This window comes from Bos mutus, chromosome 17 (assembly GCF_027580195.1).
Source record: "Bos mutus isolate GX-2022 chromosome 17, NWIPB_WYAK_1.1, whole genome shotgun sequence".
Lineage (NCBI taxonomy): Eukaryota > Metazoa > Chordata > Mammalia > Artiodactyla > Bovidae > Bos > Bos mutus.
Window position 1 is genome coordinate 14,748,970 of NC_091633.1, and position 19,862 is coordinate 14,768,831.

Genomic DNA, 19,862 nt, shown 5'->3' on the forward strand with positions numbered 1-19,862 from the left:
CATCACTATTCATTTTTTTTTTTCTTTTCTTTTTGGCTGTACCAAGTAGCTTGTGGGATCTTAGTTCCTTAATCATGGATCAAACCTGCACCCCCTGCCGTGGAAACCTGGGGTCTTAACCACTGGATCACCAGGGAAGTCCCAACCATTTACTTTTTTCATCCCTGCAGGTTGGAGCTTGGCAAATGGAAAGCAGTAAGCCAAGATGCTGCAAGGCAGCAAAGGGGGTCTGGAGGACCCTTCCAGTGGTAATAGGAAGTCAGTCCTCGGAGTCAACAAGGGTTCATTCCTTGCTGTGGGAGGCGTCTGGGGCAGAGGCAGGGAACGTGAAGGGACCAGGGTGTTCCTACCTGGATTTTGGACTCTGAAGGTTCTGGCGGCTGAGGAGTCGAGCGGCTGAGACCCGCTTTTTGTGGACACTGGATAGACCTGGGGCGGGGGGGAAGAACAAAGGTGCTCCTGAGATGGGGCAAAACAGTTGTCAATTCAGAGTCCCCAGCTTCTCCTGACCCTCTGGAGTGAGACGAGATAAAAGAAAAGAGTCCCCAGCTTCTCCTGACCCTCTGGAGTGAGACGAAGAGATAAAAGAAAAGAGGGCAGGCGGGCCTTGGGGCGGGTGGTTGTGGATACAGCAGAACAGAAAGCAAAGCTGGCTGAACTTGGCGGAGAAGAGGAGGTTTAGGGTAACATGCTGCAGGGCTGGAGAGAGAGCCCAGAGCAGCCACAGTGTGTTTATTTGGGTGGCCTGCCTAAAGGGTGGAGGTGGGCACAGCAACCCACTCCAGTATTCTTGCCAGGAGAATCCCATGGATTGGGGAGCCCAGTGGGCTACGATCCATGGGGTTGCAAAGGGCTGGACATGACTGAAGCGACTGAGCACACACGCATGTACTACAAGGGAGACCTAAGCATCGAAGCCCACCTTCTCTAAGGACCTTTCGGAGGTGAGAACTGCCGTCTCCCGTCCCCACCCCCGGGTCGTGGATGTCTCCCCAGGCGGGTGGTAGGAGGTACCTTGTGTGAGTTCCGGAGCTTCCGCCACGTAGGTGAGACGGAACTTGTTCCTCTTCCAGCTGCGGTCATTGCTGATGAGGGAGTTGTTCGCCTTCTCGATGTTGACGTCATCACCCACGCAGAACACATCACAGGCTGCCTGTGTTACACATTATACACATTAGGAGCCACCCCCATCTTCCTCTCCGCACCTCCCCCGCCCCGGGGAATCACCAGTCCACTTCCTGTATCTCTGAATTTGCCTGTTCTGGACGTTTCGTGTACATGGACTCGGACAGTAAGTGTCCTTTTGTTCTGGCTTTTTCCACGTAGCACATGTTTTCAAGATTCATCCATGTCGTAGCATGCATCAGCACCTCATTCCTTGTTGTGCCCGAACATTCCATTGCAGGGACACACTACAGTTTGTTCATCCATTCATCATATTTAATGCTAACCAGTTTACATTTAAATCTAAATGACCACGTGTCGCCAGTGGCTACTGTACAGGTCACTGGAGATCTAGCACAAGAGGAACAAGATTGTCAAAGCAGACAGATTGGTGAGATCTGAGTTCCAGCCCGAGTCATGGCCCCCTGGGTTGGTTAACCAACTGTATGTTTTTGATTTACTTGTCTATGATTGTGAGTGAAGGATGGGTTCCTCCCAGCTCTAAAATTCCAAGGCTCTATAATTTTTTATAGACGAACTCTTTACCCTTAATACAGGAGGCTGGATTCCAGGTGGAAAATGTGTCTTAGGACCACCCAAAGTCATATGACTTGTTTAAAGCTGTCCCCTGGTTGGATACATAAGGGAAGTATCAAAGATTTTCTCAAGTTTTTTCTATTTCTGATGGATTAGGTGATCTGTCCTTGGGGGTCCCTGGGGACATGATTCCTCATGGGTCTCTAAAACTGGGGCAGATGGTTACCTTGAAGACCTTCTTAGCCCAGGTCCTGAAAGCCTCTTCCTGCCCACAAAGCTCGTCCCCCTCCCTCATCTTCAAGATCCTCTCTCCTCCAAGCTCTTCCAGGAGAGTGTCCACGGCGTGTCCAAAGGCGCAGAAGTGAGGGTATGCCCGTGAGCCAAGGCCGAACACAGAGAACCTGCCAAGAAGACAAGAGAAGCTCTGGAATAGGGGGCTGGGGTGAACGTGCAGGGGTTCCAGTGTCAGGGACTGTTCAGTCAGTTCAGTTGCTCAGTCGTGTCCGACTCTTTGCGACCCCATGAATCGCAGCATGCCAAGCCTCCCTGTCCATCACCAACTCCAGGAGTTCACTCAAACTCACGTCCATAGAGTCGGTGATGCCATCCAGCCATCTCATCCTCAGTTGTCCCCTTCTCCTCCTGCCCCCAATCCCTCCCAGCATCTTTCTTTTCCAATGAGTCAACTCTTTGCATGAGGTGGCCAAAGTATTGGAGTTTCATCTTTAGCATCATTCCTTCCAAAGAACACCCAGGACTGATCTCCTTTAGGATGGACTGGTTGGATCTCCTTGCAGTCCAAGGGACTCTCAAGAGTCTTCTCCAACACCACAGTTCAAAAGCATCAATTCTTCAGCACTCAGCTTTCTTCAAAGTCCAACTCTCACATCCATACATGACCACAGGAAAAACCATAGCCTTGACTAGACAGACCTTTGTTGGCAAAGTAATGTCTCTGCTTTTCAATATACTTTCTAGGTTGGTCACAGCTTTCCTTCCAAGGAGTAAGCGTCTTTTAGTTTCATGGCTGCAGTCACCATCTGCAGTGATTTTGGAGCCCTCAAAGATAAAGTCTGACACTGTTTCCACTGTTTCCCCATCTATTTCCCATGAAGTGATGGGACCAGATGCCATGATCTTCGTTTTCTGAATGTTGAACTTGAAGCCCACTTTTTCACTCTCCTCTTTCACTTTCATCAAGAGGCTTTTGAGTTCCTCTTCACTTTCTGCCATAAGGGTGGTGTCATCTGCATATCTGAGATTACTGATATTTCTCCCGGCAATCTTGATTCCAGCTTGTGCTTCTTCCAGCCCAGCGTTTCTCATGATGTACTCTGCATATAAGTTAAATAAGCAGGGTGACAATATACAGCCTTGACGAACTCCTTTTCCTATTTGGAACCAGTCTGTTGTTCCATGTCCAGTTCTAACTGTTGCTTCCTGACCTGCATACAGACTTCTCAAGAGGCAGGTCAGGTGGTCTGGTATTCCCATCTCTTTCAGAATTTTCCACAGTTTACTGTGATCCACACAGTCAAAGGCTTTGGCATAGTCAATAAAGCAGAAATAGATGTTTTTCTAGAACTCTCTTGCTTTTTCTATGATCCAGCGGATGTTGGCAATTTGATCTCTGGTTCCTCTGCCTTTTCTAAAACCAGCTTGAACATCTGGAAGTTCACGGTTCATGTATTGCTGAAGTCTGGATTGGAGAATTTTGAGCATTACTTTACTAGCGTGTGAGATGAGTGCAGTTGTGCAGTAGTTTGAGCATTCTTTGGCATTGCCTTTATTTGGGATTGGAACGAAAACTGACCTGTGAAGCCCTGTCCCCCAGTGTGACTGTATTTGGAGATGGGGCCTTCAAGGAGGTAACTGAGGTCAAACGAGGTCATATGGGTGGGGCCCTAATCCTTCTAAAAAGAGGGAGAGGTACCTGAGAGCTCTCTCTTCCACCCCCAGTGAGAGGCTCTCAGAGGAAAGGCCACGTGAGGACACAGCAAGAAGGCAGATGTCTGCAAGCCAGGAAGACAGGCCTCACCAGAAACTTTGAGCTTGGACTTGCAGCTTCCAGAAGTGTTAGAAACAAGTTTCTGTTGTTGAGGCCCCCAGCCTGTGGTACATTGTGGTGGCTGCCCAAGCAGATAAAGACAACTGGTACCTCCAGAAGGGCAGACCACCCCACACCCATTTGAGGAAGGCCATCTTTAAGCCTGAGAGCCCCTAAACCCTGCTCTCCCTTCCTTCTGGTCTCTGCTAGGTGCCACTGTCCTCAGGAGAAAACTCCCAGTTGGTCCTTAGGAGGATAGGTGACCTGGAACCATTGGCTGTTTCTTGAGTGTCCCTTTCTAAGCTAGACTAATTGGGAAAATTAATCTGGATTAGCCAAAAAGTTCGTTTGGGTTTTTCTGTAAGACATCGCAGAAAACCCTGAATGAACTTTTTGGCCAACTCCATACATCAGTGAAAGACTTGACTTTCTTACTCAGCATACAACTAAATTAGTTTCAAGTACAAAGAGCCTGAAAACTCTAGCATAGCAGTTCTTGGGGACCTGTGCTAACGAGGAGATCAGAAGAACCTGTCATTAATACATCCAGTGTTGGTGTGTAAACAGGTTCTTCTCAAAGGGATTGAAAGATTTATGATATGCTGGCTGTGAAATTGATTTGTTTCACAAAGCCTCTTTGCTTGGAATGGACATATACACTCTGCTATATTTAAAATGAATGCAACAAGGACCTGCCGTACAGCACACGGGATGCCGCTCAATGTTCTGCGGCAGCCTGGATGGGAGGGGAGTCTCGGGGGCAATGGATCCATGTGTATGTATGGCTGGGTCCCTTCACTGTTCACCTGAAACTATCACAACACTTGTTTGTTCATTGGCTATACCCCAGTACAAAACAAAAGAGCTTAATTTTTAAAAAATGTCTGTTTGCATAGATGCCACAAGAAAATGTTGGTGTTTGAATCAATGGGGGTCAAGTTAATGAGAATTTTCTGAAGTCTGGGAAGTAGAGGGCTGTGTCCCAGAGGACCCCTTAGTCCCGCACAGACTTGACATCACACTTCCAGGACTTGGTCCCGGCTGTGGGTCTTGGCCTCACTGGCCCTAGATGGACAAGGGAACAAGTGGGATACGAACAGCACCACAACTTGCATTTTTTTTCCAGGTTGGAATGTGACTATCCTGTGGGTGACTGTCATTTCAGACAAGTCAAGGAGTGGAGCTGTTCAACTTGCTCCTTACAGAGTCTGACTCTGTCCCTGAATCTTTCTTATTAAAGAATGATGGAGCCAGCCATCGCATGAAAGACTACAATAGGGGATGAGGGGAAAACAGTAGGACAAGCTGGGAAGTGACCCTCTTGTTATTGGAGAATGAGCCTGAGATGGGGTCCAGGTGTTTCAGAGATCGTGGGCAAGTTTACATAGATTAATATCCCCTCCTCTGAAATCCACACTGATGCTTCTTCATCTTATTCTCCCGCCCTTCTTTCCTGGGGGCTCCACAGTCTTCCCAAGGGAGGGATATAGGGTTAGGTAGCATGTTTCCCCATCACTCCTTCACCCACGATCCTCCTTTACCTGGATTCCTCACCTTTTCCCTGCAGGTGGTGAGAACTGGTGGCCAGCATGGGACTGCTTGGATGGGGGCCAAGAAGCTGCACTCCTGCCCCCAGCCATCGCCCTTAGCCTGATGCAGGTTTGAAAACTCAGTGCTAGTCATGCCTTGTGGTTAGGGAGTTGTTCCCCAAACCTCTACTATTTATTTACTTATTTTAATATTAATTTATTTATCTGGATGCACTGGGTCTTAGTTGTGGCACGTAGGATCTTTAGTTGTGACATGTGGGATCTAGTTCCCTGACCAGGGATTGACCCCAGGCCCCCTGGATTGGGAGTGCAGTCTTAGCCCCTGGAGCACCAGGGGAGTCCCTCCAATATTGATTATGTTTGAGATCCGCCATGCTTGACTACCTCTCACACTGTTATTTACTTAATAGTTGCTATTTAATTTGGTTTTAATTTGTACTCTATTTGCACAAATTATTTGTACAATTATTTGTACTAGCTATTCAAACCCACTGGTGTTCACTAAGAGACGGCCCGGGGACTTAATTCATTAACAGGCTTCCCAATCTCTGAAGGCCTGTGTCACAGTCATCTCCTATATTCACATTTCATCACAGTCTAAACCTTATGATTGTAAAATTCCTATTTTAAAACCAGAAAACCTGGAAAAATTATTATAATTGGGGCCAGATAGTAAATATTTTCAGGCTTGTAGGCTAAGAAGCAAAACTGATTCGATTATGCAGATATCTGTATAACAAGGAAGAAAATAAATTTCTGTATGCTTTTGGATTAAATTAAAAATATAATAGCAATAGTTATGGGGTACATTTTTCTAGTTATATATAGCTACTAATGAGAAGACTGGAATTTTTTTTTGAGAGGGGTATAGCATTTTGCTTAACTGGGGCTTGAAGGGAATATTTTCTATCATCAAATAAATTGTAGATGTTCATCTGTAAAAACCATTCTGGGTTGTACAGAGATATACAGTGGCTGGGCTGGATTTAGCCGATGGGCTGCAGTTTGCCAACCCCTGCTCTTAGGCATGATAGATTTAATAAGGGAAAAAATGGGTAAATGTCAAACCATGGATGTTTCAATGTCAAGCTAGAGAACATGAACTGATGTCAAAACCCATCAGTTCGAGGATGAACCAAGGGGGAACCCTAATGTAAACTATGGGCCCTGGGTGACAATGATGTGTCAATATAGGTTCATCGACTGTATAAATGCACCACCATGGTAGGGGATGGAGGTGGCTGTGTGTGTGTGTGTGTGTGTGTGTGTGTGTGTGTGTGTGTGTGTGTGTGTGTGTGTGTGTGTGTGTGTGTGTGTGTGTGTGTGTGTGTGTGTGTGTGTGTGTGTGTGCACCGAGGGTTGGGCAGGTAGTACATGCAAAATCTCTGTTGTCTTCCCTTCAATTTTGCTGTGAACCTAAAGCTACTTAAAAAAAATAAAGTTTATTAAAAAGTGTACTGATGGGGAATTCCCTGGTGGCCCAGTGGTTAGGTCTTTGTTGTACAGTTGCTCAGTCAACTCTGACTCTTTGCAGCCCCATGGACTGCAGCACACCAGGTTTCCCTGTCCTTCACCATCTCCCGGAGCTTGCTCAAACTCATGCCCATTGAGGCGGTGATGCCAACCAATCAAGTTACGTGGCATGGCCAAAAAGAAAAAAAGTGTACTGATAGAAACAATAGTTGAATATCTAGGAACCCTGTGATCTCTATCATCTTCTAAGCATTACCCTGAGCCGGTATGGAGGAGGTTGCATTGGTGAAGGTCTAAGAGGTTCCTCAGACTGCAAGGAGATCCAACCAGTCCATCCTAAAGGAGATCAGTCCTGGGTGTTCATTGGAAGGACTGATGCTGAAGCTGAAACTCCAATACTTTGGCCACCTCATGCGAAGAGTTGACTCATTGGAAAAGACTCTGATGCTGGGAACGACTGGGGGCAGGAGAAGGGGACGACTGAGGATGAGATGGCTGGATGGTATCACCGACTCTATGGACGTGAGTTTGAGTGAACTCCGGGAGTTGGTGATGGACAGGGAGGCCTGGGTTGCTATGATTCATGGGGTCGCAAAGAGTTGGACACGACTGAGCGACTGAACTGAAGAGGTCCCTGGCTGTGCCTGAGCACTGCTTACACAGTAGCCTCATCTTGACCAGTATCTATGAAACCAAGGGTTTGACATCCAGTTTTCTTCCTTTCCAGATACCCATGAAACTGAATCCACAACCACTGAAGTAGAAAATATCTGTCCACGTACTATCTAAAATGTTCTCATGGGATGTGACTACACTTTGGGAAACAAGGAGTCGTGACAATATTTTTTTGAATCTGACTGTACATGGGAGGCAATTAGGGAGATTGAAGAAAAAAAAAAAAACAAGCAAACCCTGGATCCAAGTTTAGACCCAACTACATCAAAGTCTCTGGAGGTGGGGCTCAGGTATCTGTACATTATAAACATTTCCAAGTGATTTTGATGAGCATCCAAGGTTGGGAACCACTGGGTCATGGTGGGGTGTCCCCAGAAGCTTCTAATATATAAGATGTAGTAGCACTTATGAAGGGAACTCACTGAGTTACATCTGGGGGATTAGCATCCTTTAGCACAAATGATATGAAATTCATGCAAAGAGGTGAAACTTGGGTGATGGGGGCTCTGAAGGAGTGTGATTTTGGAAGAGGTCATAGGAGGGGTCCAGGTAATGTGGTTTAATGAAGCAGGAGGACATCCCCAAACAGTGAGAGTGCAGCTGGTTATTCAAGGGATGAATGGACATGGAAGGGAGACCCCTCCCCAAACAGAGATCCCACTTTGTTACCCTGTCCAGCTCCCCAGGAGCCTTCATCATCCCTGACGCCCCAGGCCCCTCTCTCACCTCACGTTGGCCAGGGGTCCAGTGCTCTCAAAGTTGTCTCTGAGGTCTGGCCCATCACCTGATGATTTGCGGGAGTCGGAGTACGAGGAAACGCTGTTGAAACGCACCTTGTAGCTCCTGCCAAGACGAAAGAGAGTCTGTGAACTCTGGTTCAGAGCCCCCGTCCTGGGGTTAGTACCCCCATGGCTATCTCTATTACCAGTTCTGGTTCTAGGACCTTCCCTTTGAGTGTTGAGTGAGACTGTAACACATCCATGGCCTTGACTAGAACATATCAACTCACCCTCGCCCACCACACGGACACCTAGACATCATCTGATGCTGCGCGTATTGAAAAGGTTTCAGCAGAAACAGAATCACAGACACAGACAGCAGCCTGGTGGTTGCCGAGGGGGAGGGGGTGGCGGGGTGACGGAGTGGGAGGGTGGGGTGAGCAGGGGTAGCTTTCACACAGAGAAAGGATAAACCACGAGGTCCTGCTGTACAGCACAGGGAGCTATATTCAGTAGCCTATGATAAACCATAATGGGAAAGAAAACTCAAAAAAGAATGATTATATATAACTGAATCACTTTGCTGTACAGCAGATATTAATACAACATTGTAAATCCACTATACTTCAATTAAAAAATACTAAAACTGAAAAAAAAGGAAAAGGTTTCAGACCACATTAATTGTCCATTCCTTAACCCATTAGACCATGTTTCCTTACTTCCCACATGTTAACCAGGACAAGAATCATTCTGAGATCTTGTTAAGATGCAGATCCTGACTCAGGAGGTCCAGGGTAGGGCCTACGATGCTGCATTTCCGAGAAGTTCCCAGGAGATGCCGTTGGTCCCCAAACCTCACACTGCCTAGCGAAGAATTACACTCCTGCTGTCTGCTATAGTAACCACGAAAGAATTACATTTCTGCTGTCTGCTACAGTAGCCATGGGATGCATGTGACTATTTAAATTCATCCGGATTGGATATGATGAAACACTTTGCTCCCCACGTGCACTAAACTCACCAAGGGCTTGACAGCCATGTGTGGCTAGTGGTACTGTATAGGGCGACATAGATATAGAACATTTATGTGCTCACAGAAAGGCTTATTGGGCGGTGCAGGACTGTCTCACTCAATATTCTCTTTTCTTTTTCCTATTCAAAAAAATTGAAGTATAGTGGATATACAGTATTATATAAGTTACAGGTGTACAATATAGTGATTCACAATTTTTAAAGGTTATACTCCATTTATGAGCTTCCCTGGTGGCTCAGTGGTAAAGAATTCGCCTGCCAATCCAAGATACACGGTTCAACCCTAGGTCGGAAAGATTCTCTGGAGAAGGAACTGGCAGTATTCTTGCTTGGGAAAGCCCATGGACACAGGAGCCTGGTGGGCTACAGTCTACAGGGTTGAAAAAGAGGTGGACACCACTTGGCGACTAAACAACAACTCCATTTATAGTTATTTTAAAATATTGACCACATTCCCTGTGTTATACAATATAACATTGCAGCTTATTTTACACATAATAGCTTGCACCTCTTAATCCCCTACCCCTATTTTAACCCTTCCCTCTCTCCATTGGTAACCACTACAACATTCTCTTTCAATAAGGCTATCATCTTTAGACATTTCAAGGGTCTTTCACATTTCACATTTCAAATAAACATGAAAAATGTTCAGACACAGCCTGAAAAGAGACTGGATTTCTTATGAAGTTGTTTCAAAGAAGGAGAAAAATGTCACTGGGACTCAAACCTCGGCATCGGAGGCTCAGGAGCCTCGAAATTAAAAAAAAACAAAAACGGTTTCCCAGTTTTCTTCTAAAAGTGGTAAGTTCTGTTCTCAGATAAGGCAAAAACCAATAAAACTCCAAGACCAACAAAACAAAACAAACCCCCAAACAACAACAAAAGACTTTCATAAAACCCTCAAATCAAAACCCCAAACACAAAAACTCAACACACAAATCTGAGTGCAGAAGACAAAAAAAAGAAATTGCGCATTCTGGCAGCAGGGTTTCTAAGCTGGATGTTCTTCAAAGTTTTTGCTCCAGCATCAGGAAAGTTCTAAATATATGTAAGTGTATTTTCTGCCCTAAAATAGTCTCACATTGAGTCACATCTCCAAATAAGTCCTGTAACATATCAGGGGGTGGCTGTGTTGTTAGTGTGGGAGGTAGGGTTGATGGTTGTGGGGTAAAAATATCAGCACATGTATTTGTATGAGGTTTGAGGCTTTTCCAAATGTGTTCCTCTTTGTTATCATCCTTCGATCCCTGCACCAGCTCCCAGAGATGGTCGGGGCAGAGATAGTTTCTCCCTATTTGGAAGGTGAGAAAGACAGAGAAGCCCAGAGAGGTCAAGTAACAAGCTCAAGGTTACTCAGTGTGTTAGTGCCATGGCCTGCGTTAGAACTCGGGTCTCCTTGAGACAGGGGCGTGGCATTCGATGCTGCAGTATTGGGCATGCGCACGTACATACTCATCGCCATGCGCGCGAGTGCTTACACCATTCACGCACGCACATGAACGCCGGGCAAACACGATCACACAGGTGCATCCTGCACGTGCACACGTGCATGTGAGCACACACACACACACACACACACAGCACGCATGTGCACATACAGATGCTCTACCTGCGCTGGCTGTCACGAACTGCAGCCAGACCGTGGACTTCTCTGTCACCACGGGAGAGGGGAGGCCCTTTACGGGGAAAGAAACGCAAGGGTTCCGGGTACCTAGAGGGGAGAATGGATGGTGCCCTATCTCTCCCTGGAGGAGGGGTGAGGGGGACCTGCTGAAGACCACCAGGATGGGGTGGGGAGGAGAGAGGCAGAGAGGGTGAGGAATAAGATGCTGGTCTTAAAAACAGGAGGGCTGACCACCAGGGACTCAGCTGTCCCCTGGGTATGGGATGTAGGCAAGTTTGGCAACGTGTGCTTGGCTGAAAGAGAACCAAGAGGGATGTTCTGCAGAACACAGCCTCTGAACGCCAGTCAGGGAATTCCCTGGCAGTCCAGTGGCTAAGACTTCACCTCAAAGTGCAGGGGTGCAGGCTCGATTCTTGGTCAGGGAGCTAAGATCTCACATGCCTTTTGGCCAAAAAACCAAAACATAAAACAGAAGCAGTACTGTAGCAAATTGTATAAAGACTTTAAAAGCGGTCCACATTTTTAAAAACCCAAACAAAATAAACAACAAATAAAATGCCAGCCAGCGATGACATCCAATCCTCAGCTTAAGACCTACTCCATGGTGCAGGCAACACCGCATGTGATGCTCTCGAAGAAAGGCAGCTTATTACTCACAGGTTGTATGTTCTCTGCTTTGAGGGGATTTAAGGGCTTTTCACAGGTAATTTTGGTTACGAGTGTTTGTCACCTTATGAAATATCTGTAGAACCCAACCCATGTTAAGTGGTTTTACCAGTAACATCTTTTGACCTCAGGCATTCTTTTTTGCCTTAGGAGGTATCTTGTTTGAAGTCAGCCTCCACGTTAGTGGATGCAACTCCGCCATGAACATCAGATGGAAAAGTTCTAGGTAAAGAAGCTCACTGATTCTGAATGTAAGCTTCCAAAGGGTGGAGTAATAACAACTATATTTACAGGGCACTCAGCTTTTCATGGGGCGTCCCTGATGGCTCAAGCACTAAAGCATCTACCTGCAATGCAGGAGACGTGGGTTCCATCCCTGGGTCAGGAAGACCCCCTGGAAAAGGAAATGGCAATCCACTCGAGTATTCTTGCCTGGTAAATCCCTTGGAGGAACCTGGCAGGCTACAGTCCATTGGGCTGCAGAGTCGGACATAACTCAGCACACACGCACAGCTTCTCATAGGATGCTGATACCTACTTTTTACCTTGATTCTTACAAATTAGAAAGTTCATGCAGGTAGAATAAACACAATTTGATGCAAAAAGAAACTGAGGCACAGGGCTGTAAGGTGATTAAAGACCAGAATGTCCACTTCAGTGGACCGCAGATACCCACTGGCTAAAATAAGTCACAGATGGACTTCAGGTCACAAAAGTATCCAGAACTCAGAGCTGAACCCCAGATGCCAAGAGACAACATTTGGTTTCCCCCAGAGAGTGTCACGGACACTGGCGGGTCGTTTACTTACTTCCTTTCCTCGTGCACAGAGTTAGGGTTCCTCATTTCCATCAGAGCACAGCCAAATTTCTGGAGGTCGAAAGAGACAAGCAGGATGTGAGGCAGATATGATTACCTTGGGAATGGGTTTGGGCAGAGGGTCTGGGGGTCCCGACTGGCAAAAGAGGAGCCTGATGCCTGGGGGCCAGGGTGTCAGGGGTTTGGGCCAGGCAGCAGTGGTGTGAGTGGAAGAGGACTGTTTATAAAGGGCTACAAGTGTGGATGCCCCGCCCCCCCACCTCAGCACGCAAATTCCCTTTGTAGTGGTTTTCTACAAAATATTGTCCCTGCTTCTCTCATCTGGAGTGGGGGACACCAAGCTCTTGACTGGAGCATCCACTGCAAAGAAGTAGTGAGCTCAGGTGACAACATTTTCAGGAGGGCTTGGCTGGTCAGCGGATGCCAGCAGACTGAGGACTTGGAGTTGTCCAGTCTTGGCACAACCTGGACCCAAATCGAGGTCACTGGCTTTGCGATTCTGGGAGGATCTGCTACTGAAGAGCAGGGCAGGTGGAAACAGCTGCCAGAATAGGAGCTCATCTCACCTCCCCATTCTCAGGGGGGTCTCCATTGCCAAAGGTGCTGGTAACCACCAGGACCAGAGTTTCATGTTCCAGGTGTACAATGTCATATTCTTCCATGGACATCACCTAGGTGGGAGAACGAGAGGGGAGAGGAAGGGAGAAGGTGATGAGGAGAGAGAAGGGGTAGGAGAGAAAAAGTGATGGGGGAAGAGGAGAGAGGAAGAAGAGGAGTTATCTTGAGCCATCTCTTTAGGACAGAGATCCAAAGGTTCTGGGTGCCACTGTTTCAATGGGCTCAAGTGGGTAGAACTAAAAGCTTGTTGGTAGTATGGGTTGCCTTTGGCCTGAAGGACTGCAGAGAGTCTGGGGCAACGCGTTGGCTGCCAGTAGAGACTGATCTTGACTGGGACTCCTGGGCTTCTTACAACCAATGGATGCCGGAGTCTTCTTGACCATGTGTAGGCTGGGAATGGCCCAGCTGGATCTGACCAACTGTGTGCTCAGGTTGCTTTCCAGTCCCCCATCCAGCAACGCGGAGGGCCTGGGCCAAACACGTCTGTGTGCCAAGTCGCTGCAACCCTATAACTGTTTACAACCCTATGGACTGTAGCTCATCAGGCTCCTCCAACCCAGGGATTCTCCAGGCAAGAATAGCGGAGTAGGTTACCATACCCTCCTCCAGGGGATCTTCCGACCCAAGGATCAAACCTGTGTCTCTTAAGTCCTGCACTGGCAGGCAGGTGTTTTTGTTTTGTTTTTGTTTTTACCATGAGCACCACCTTAAAGACTGCTTTGCCCTATCTCTTAGAATTCCTTGGGTACCCTTTCTCAAAGTAGATCCGAGGAAAACACTGTCTCCCTTAGATGTGCTTTAAAAATAAGTGAGCCATAAGCGAACATCTTTGGGATACATTTATTTTCTCTCCTCTCCTCTTTTGGAGATGGTAACACACATGTGCAGAGTAAAGGCTCTGAGAATTCCTGCAGCAAAGAAACCCACTGAATTGTATGAAATGCGGGGCTTCCCAGACTAACTTCCAGATTTGTTTTTCAGAAACTTTCTAACATTTTGGTCGAGAACTGGGGGTTATGATTCCTGAACTCCTGGAGAGTTCACAGGGAGAGAAGCATCATTGTCCCTTGAAATATATGCAGGTGGGCTGATGGGCATCTTCAGATGTGCTGTTACCCACTCTCTAAGGGTTCTTCTCTGCTGACTTCCTCTGTCCCCTCCCCAGCTTCACCAGGAGGGCCCAGAGAGCATGGTAACAGCCTGCTACCCACCTTGGCATCAAAAGCATGTTTGAAGATCTCACACAAGGTTTTGGCATAAGCCTGCGACTTGCCCGTCTCTGTGGCATAAAGGATGGTAGCCTTGACCCTCTTGGCCATAGCCTGCCCCATCAGTTTGGCTGAGAACTTGACGGCTCTGTGGGGGAATAGGGTGGAGAGAAAGACAGGAAATGTAGAAGGGAGGAAGGGTGTCAGGCTGGGACTTGGGGGCAAGAACCACGATCCACGAGATATAACAGAGGGAACATACTCTCCTCATCTCTGATGGCATCAGGGATACTCAAAGTGTGAGCTGAGGCGCCATATTGATCCCTTTCTTAAGTCCCTCCAGAGCAACCAGTCATGAGCTAACATGGTTGGTGAGCTTTGCTAGTTTGTTACTTGATGGATCGATCCCAGCCGTGAGGACCTTGGTTTGCCAAGCATTGCCCCCAAAGATGATCATTCATTCATTCACTCACTCATTTGGCCATTCATCCTGTGTTTTGTTGAGGCCTGGCTATGTGCCAGGCATTGTTATAGGAATGGAAAAACAGAGAAATGGCTGTCATGGGGCTTCCATTCTTGTGTGTGAGTGAGAGAGAGAGAGAGAGAAAATGAATCACTAATAAATGAACAGGCATTGAACTTGAGGGGATTTTAGAGGTTTATAACTCCACAAAAGAAGGGCCAGGTCTGGTGTAGTCAGCCATGCACATCCAGGGTTTTGCAGAGGGTGATTCTTAATAGGCACTAAATATCTACCAAGAGCAGGAATGGATTTTAAACCCGCTGCTACCACCAAAGCTCTGGGGAGCTTAAATGTCAAGTTGGGGCTCTTTCTGGTTAAATGGAGAGTCCAGAAACAGTGTTTTCTTCCTTCCCATCTATGAGGATGTGGGCTTGGCAGGTGGGCCAGAGGCTCAGGAATGCCTGGGTTCACCTTCCAAGCAAGCATCCCTGTTCTAAGTAGGAATCTCTTTGAGTAGATAAATTGCTAATTTACCCCACCTGGGGATTATTGGTGGTAAATTCATCATTTTTTAGACTCAGGGAAACCACCCACGCTGCCTGAGTTAAGGGGGAGAAACAGAAAAGAATAAAAGGCACCTGGAGGGTTCCCTTTGAATGACTGGAGCAGAAAAAAGCATCTGTAATTAACTCCCATTGTTTCTTCCTCAAACTTAATAGTGCAATTAATGCTTTAGATTTTTCCCTCCCTTCTTCCCTCAGAGACAGGTTGAACTGAACTGAAGCCAAAGGCTGCTATGCCTGAGAACTGGTGATGCTCTCGTTAGGGAAGGGATGGCTGCTCATGTGCTCCAGCTTGGCTGGAAGATAACTGTGAGGTGGAAGGAGAAGGGGGAGGGAGGGGAGGGGAGATCCTGTGGACCATATGGGCGGAGCCAGGACCTAGGTTTCAGTCCCTGCAGGATCTACCAGTCACCTGTAGAGAGCAGAGAGTTCTAGAAACGAGGGGCTGAGGAAAGTGAGTGAGTAGCTTGGTGCACAATAGCTCCTCTGCCAAAAAGTGAGCTTCAAATAAGGGGTCTGTGAGGAGTGGATCAGGGAGTTCTCTGTCTTTAGACAGAAGGCAGGCATCCCCATTTAACCATCTCAGTCAGCCTACTTGTCCCCTGGCTGACCACAGGTTCTTCAGGACAATGACTCTTCAGTAACCTTGGTCCCTGATCCTCTCCCCTCCCTCCTGTTCTCGGTGAAATCTTACTCATTTCATTCATTAACTCATCTCCTGAAGGAAGCCCCCTTTGACCTCTCAGACTCGGTGACGTCTATGAGGCTTCCGTGACTCCTTCCTCGATGGTAGCTGGGAGCTTCACGAGGGCAGGATCACGTTATTAGGCTTGTCATGGCATCTCTGGGGCCCAGCACAGTGCCTGGCACTGAGTATCCATTTTTGGTGGCCAGATGAGTGAACTGAATGAGCGAGATGAGATTCAGCCCTGACGAGTGTCCACTCTAGGCAGTGGTGTGCCGGAGCCAGCTCATCCCAGCTCCTCCTGACTCTGGCTTCAGTGACTTCCTGTTGGGAGCTTGAAAATGGCCATAGCGGGAATATTTACACCATGGAAATTGGCAAATGTTACAAGTCTATGAATGTTATTATTACTGTGGCCACCATTATCATTAGGAGAGCTGGTTTATCAACACAACACTGCTTCCAGGACAAGAATTTGGGAACCTGGGGGTGGGAAGAGAGGTTGGGAAGGAGAAGGGTCATGGCAATGTTCACATCCCAGACTCTGGGGCAAAGGAGGGACAGGAATGTTGGAGAAAATGGAGAAGTTACGTCACACGACAGAGAGAAGCACAGCATCCTCCCAGCCTTCTTTTCTGGGGCTTTCTGAATCTGGGGACACATACATCCCCCCCCCACATTCCAGCTTTAGGAGACTTACTCTGCCAGCTTCTTGAAGCCGATGGCTCGCCGTTTTGTGGGGGTCCCATTGGTGCCTTTCCAGACATGGGTGTTCCAAGGGTCAGGCTGGGGAGAGAGGACCATGGTCACTACAGTGAGGGAGCCTGGTTCCCCTTGGGAGATGTCCAGGATCCCTGGGGGCTTATGGTTGCCTGGCCATGCCCCCCCCTTAGCCCTCGAAGGGAGTGAATCTGCTGGTGGTGACCCCAGGGGACCTGGCAGAGTGGCTGGCCCAGCCTCCCTGCACTGTCCTGCTAGACCTTCCCACTCAGACCCTCTCTGACTCACGACCCCTGACTACTTGTTTCAGTTTCATTTGTCTTTCAGCTCGAGTTGTATTATCCAATCTGATGGCTGCACTTGAGAGTCTGAAACGCAAGTTTGAACTGAGGTGTGTCCTAGCCAGCAGACCCCAACTTTTTGGGCACCAGTTTTGTAGAAGACAATTTTCCCACAGACCTGGGTGGGCGGGGGATGGTTTTGGGATGATTCAAGTGCTTTCCATTCATTGCGCACTTTATTTCTATTATTATTACATCAGCTCCACCTCAGCTCACCAGGCATTAAATCCCGGAGTTTGGGGACCCCTGCTCTAGTTGTAACATGCATACTGGCTACTGAAGATTTAGGACCAAAGAGATGGAGAGGGGCAGGACCTGGTATTCGAAGGAGGGTGTGAGCCGGTAGTTGAGCATCTCCTGGTGGAAGACGGGGGTGATACTGCCAGACATGGGGGGCACGATCCACACCCAGTCAGCGGGGCAGCCCCCCCGGCAGCGGTATTCATTCTCCATGTGCTTAATGAAGGACTCGGTGGCGGAGTGGTGGTCGACGATGGTCACCTTGTCACTCTGTGGGAGGAGAGGACACTGGGGAGTCAGGAGGAAAGACAAGCCTGGCTGTTTCAGGGCTCCCTCACCCCCAGAGCATGTTTCCTAAAGGGTGGTCCTGGGGATGATTCTAGGCAGTGTAAAGTGATTCTCTGCATTGTGTTTTTTTTTTTTTTTTTTTTTTTTTTTGACCCTGATCATATCCAGGAAAAAGACTCTGTGCTGTGCTTAGTCACTCAGTTGTGTCTGACTCTTTGCAACTCCATGGACTGCAGCCCATCAGGCTCCTCTGTCCAATGGGGATTCTCCAGGCAAGAAGACTAGAGTGGGTTGCCATGCCCTCCTCCAGGGGATCTTCCCAACCCAGAGACTGACCCCAGGTCTCTCTCATTGCAGGCGGATTCTTTACTGTCTGAGCCACCAGGGAAGCCCAGAAAGACTCTATTTGATGCTAATTCATTTTTAACATTTCTCTTGCCAATATTCCTCTCTCCTTCCTCCCTCCATTTTTTTTTTTAAACAAGAGAGAAAACTCAGGCAACTAGAATCTGACAACTTTGTGCTGTTTCCCTTGTGTGTATTTGTTTATATATTTATTTAAATTTACCATTCTCTTCTGTTTATGGCAAATGATACTGGTTCTCCATTTATGAAGGTGACACAAAATCCTTTTTTTAAAATTGGAGTATAATTACTTTACCATGTTGTGTTAGTTTCTGCTGTACAACAAAGTGAATCAGCCATATGTATACATACAGCCCCTCCCTCTTGAGCCTCCTTTCCTTCCCACTCTTCCCCTCTAGGTCATCACAAAGCACCGAGCTGAGCTCCCTGTGCTTGACAGCAGGTTCCCACTAGCTACCCGTTTTACACATAGTATATGTGTCCTCTTATATCTCTGCTGTCTCTGGCTCGCCAGCCTTCATACCAGTCCACCAGACCACCACAGCATCTGCCTTCATTTACCACAACTCCCTAAACTTCACTCCTCCATGGTCAAGAGTGAAGGCAGGGGGCTTCTTGCCCCTTCAACCCCATCTCAACTGGTTTCTTCCCTGGGATATACATTGCCCAGTTTACCCAGTCTTCCTGTTCCTGACATGGGGACCTGTGGTTCATATTCAGGTCTTTATATGACTTGATATGCTCCTTCTACTGCCTGTGGGTGCCTCCCACATACGCACTCCTAGAAGACAGAGCTGGTCTCTACTACAGGAAGTGACCTCTATTCTATGGGTCTCCTGCTTTGCCCAGGACAGTCCCAGCTTATGCCCATGTGCTGTCACAATTATTAGTGGTGCTCCCACTTTGCTCTCTAATGTGTCATGGTTTAGCAGATAATCTTTTATTGGCTGTGCTGCATGGCATGTAGGATCTTAGTTCCCCGACCAGAGGTCAAACCTGGGCCCCCTGCAGTGGAAGCTGGGAGTCCCAACCACTGGACCACCAGGGAACTCCCTAGCTGATAATTTTTAAAACCATCATACTATATATATATATCTAATGGGCCTCCCTGGTGGTTCAGTGGCAAAGAATCCACCTGCCAATGCAGGAGACGCAGGTTTGATCCCTGGGTCAGGAAGATACCCTGGAGAAGAAAATGACAACCCACTCCAGTATTCTTGCCTGGAGAATCCCACGGGCAAAGGAGCCTGGTGGGCTACAGTCCATGAGGTTTCAAAGAGTCAGACATGACTTAGCAACTAAACAACAACTCAACTATATATATTTTAGCATTTACCATGGAGCCACATGTGCCGGGGGGCCCATATGCCTCTGATCATGACAATGGATATTTGTCTCTGCTATGTGAAAGTCTGAGTGTCTAAGAGGTCAAGACACAGAGGATGTTTACCATTTCAATTCTAAAAAAATCAAGCAACAAGTCATAAGCCCTCTATCTTTTTGTCTCTCCCTCAAACGGTCCCCCTCCCCCAAGATCCCTGATGGAGAGTCAGGCATGTGTGATGGGAAGGACACCTTGCTTATGAGCAGAGCCCTGCAAGCAAGGTTCCTGGGAGCTGGGCTCTTGATTTTCTGCCTAAGACTCTGAAAAGTTTTAGTTCCCCCTTTGTGGCTTGGCAGCTGGGAGGCGTGTCCTGATGCTACCTGGAAGCTGTACAGAACCGCAATATTGATCTCCACCAGTGCCTGGTCCTTCCACAGAGAGGATGTCTTCCTCATGTCCAAGTTCATCTTCTTGGCCACATCCTGAAAGGGGAAGGAAACATAGACTCACAGGCTGGGCTACCTCTGGGTTTCAGACTAAAGAGGGACCGGGCTAGCATCACCAATAAAATTCTTCATTAATTAATGAACTCATATGCAGACTAATTCACTCAAATTTTTTTTTTTGAGGACATACTGGTAGCAGGAAACTAGAGCAACTTGACTGGCCCTTTGGTTACTGAGCTTACCTTCTAGAGTGGGGAGAGACAGAAAATAATACTGTGGTGAGTGTTAATTCCTAG

The 19,862-nt window shown here is 47.5% G+C and overlaps 1 protein-coding gene across 8 annotated transcripts in view; it reads right to left on the bottom strand.

Annotated features, from left to right (window-relative positions):
- The window catches only part of NOS1 (nitric oxide synthase 1), a 196,462-nt gene that overhangs the window by 25,055 nt on the left and 151,545 nt on the right, over nt 1-19,862 (bottom strand). For 7 of the 8 annotated variants that reach the window (XM_070386107.1, XM_070386103.1, XM_070386106.1 and 4 more), the window contains exons 11-21: nt 19,501-19,602; nt 17,218-17,412; nt 16,542-16,627; nt 14,134-14,278; nt 12,871-12,975; nt 12,297-12,355; nt 10,807-10,908; nt 8,173-8,289; nt 1,928-2,102; nt 1,015-1,153; nt 351-429 (exon numbers count right to left, since the gene is read on the bottom strand). In XM_070386107.1, coding sequence (XP_070242208.1) covers nt 351-429; nt 1,015-1,153; nt 1,928-2,102; nt 8,173-8,289; nt 10,807-10,908; nt 12,297-12,355; nt 12,871-12,975; nt 14,134-14,278; nt 16,542-16,627; nt 17,218-17,412; nt 19,501-19,602 — 1,304 coding nt within the window. The remainder of the gene's footprint in view (nt 1-350; nt 430-1,014; nt 1,154-1,927; nt 2,103-8,172; nt 8,290-10,806; nt 10,909-12,296; nt 12,356-12,870; nt 12,976-14,133; nt 14,279-16,541; nt 16,628-17,217; nt 17,413-19,500; nt 19,603-19,862) is intronic. The other variant, XM_005888305.2, reaches the window with a different exon arrangement.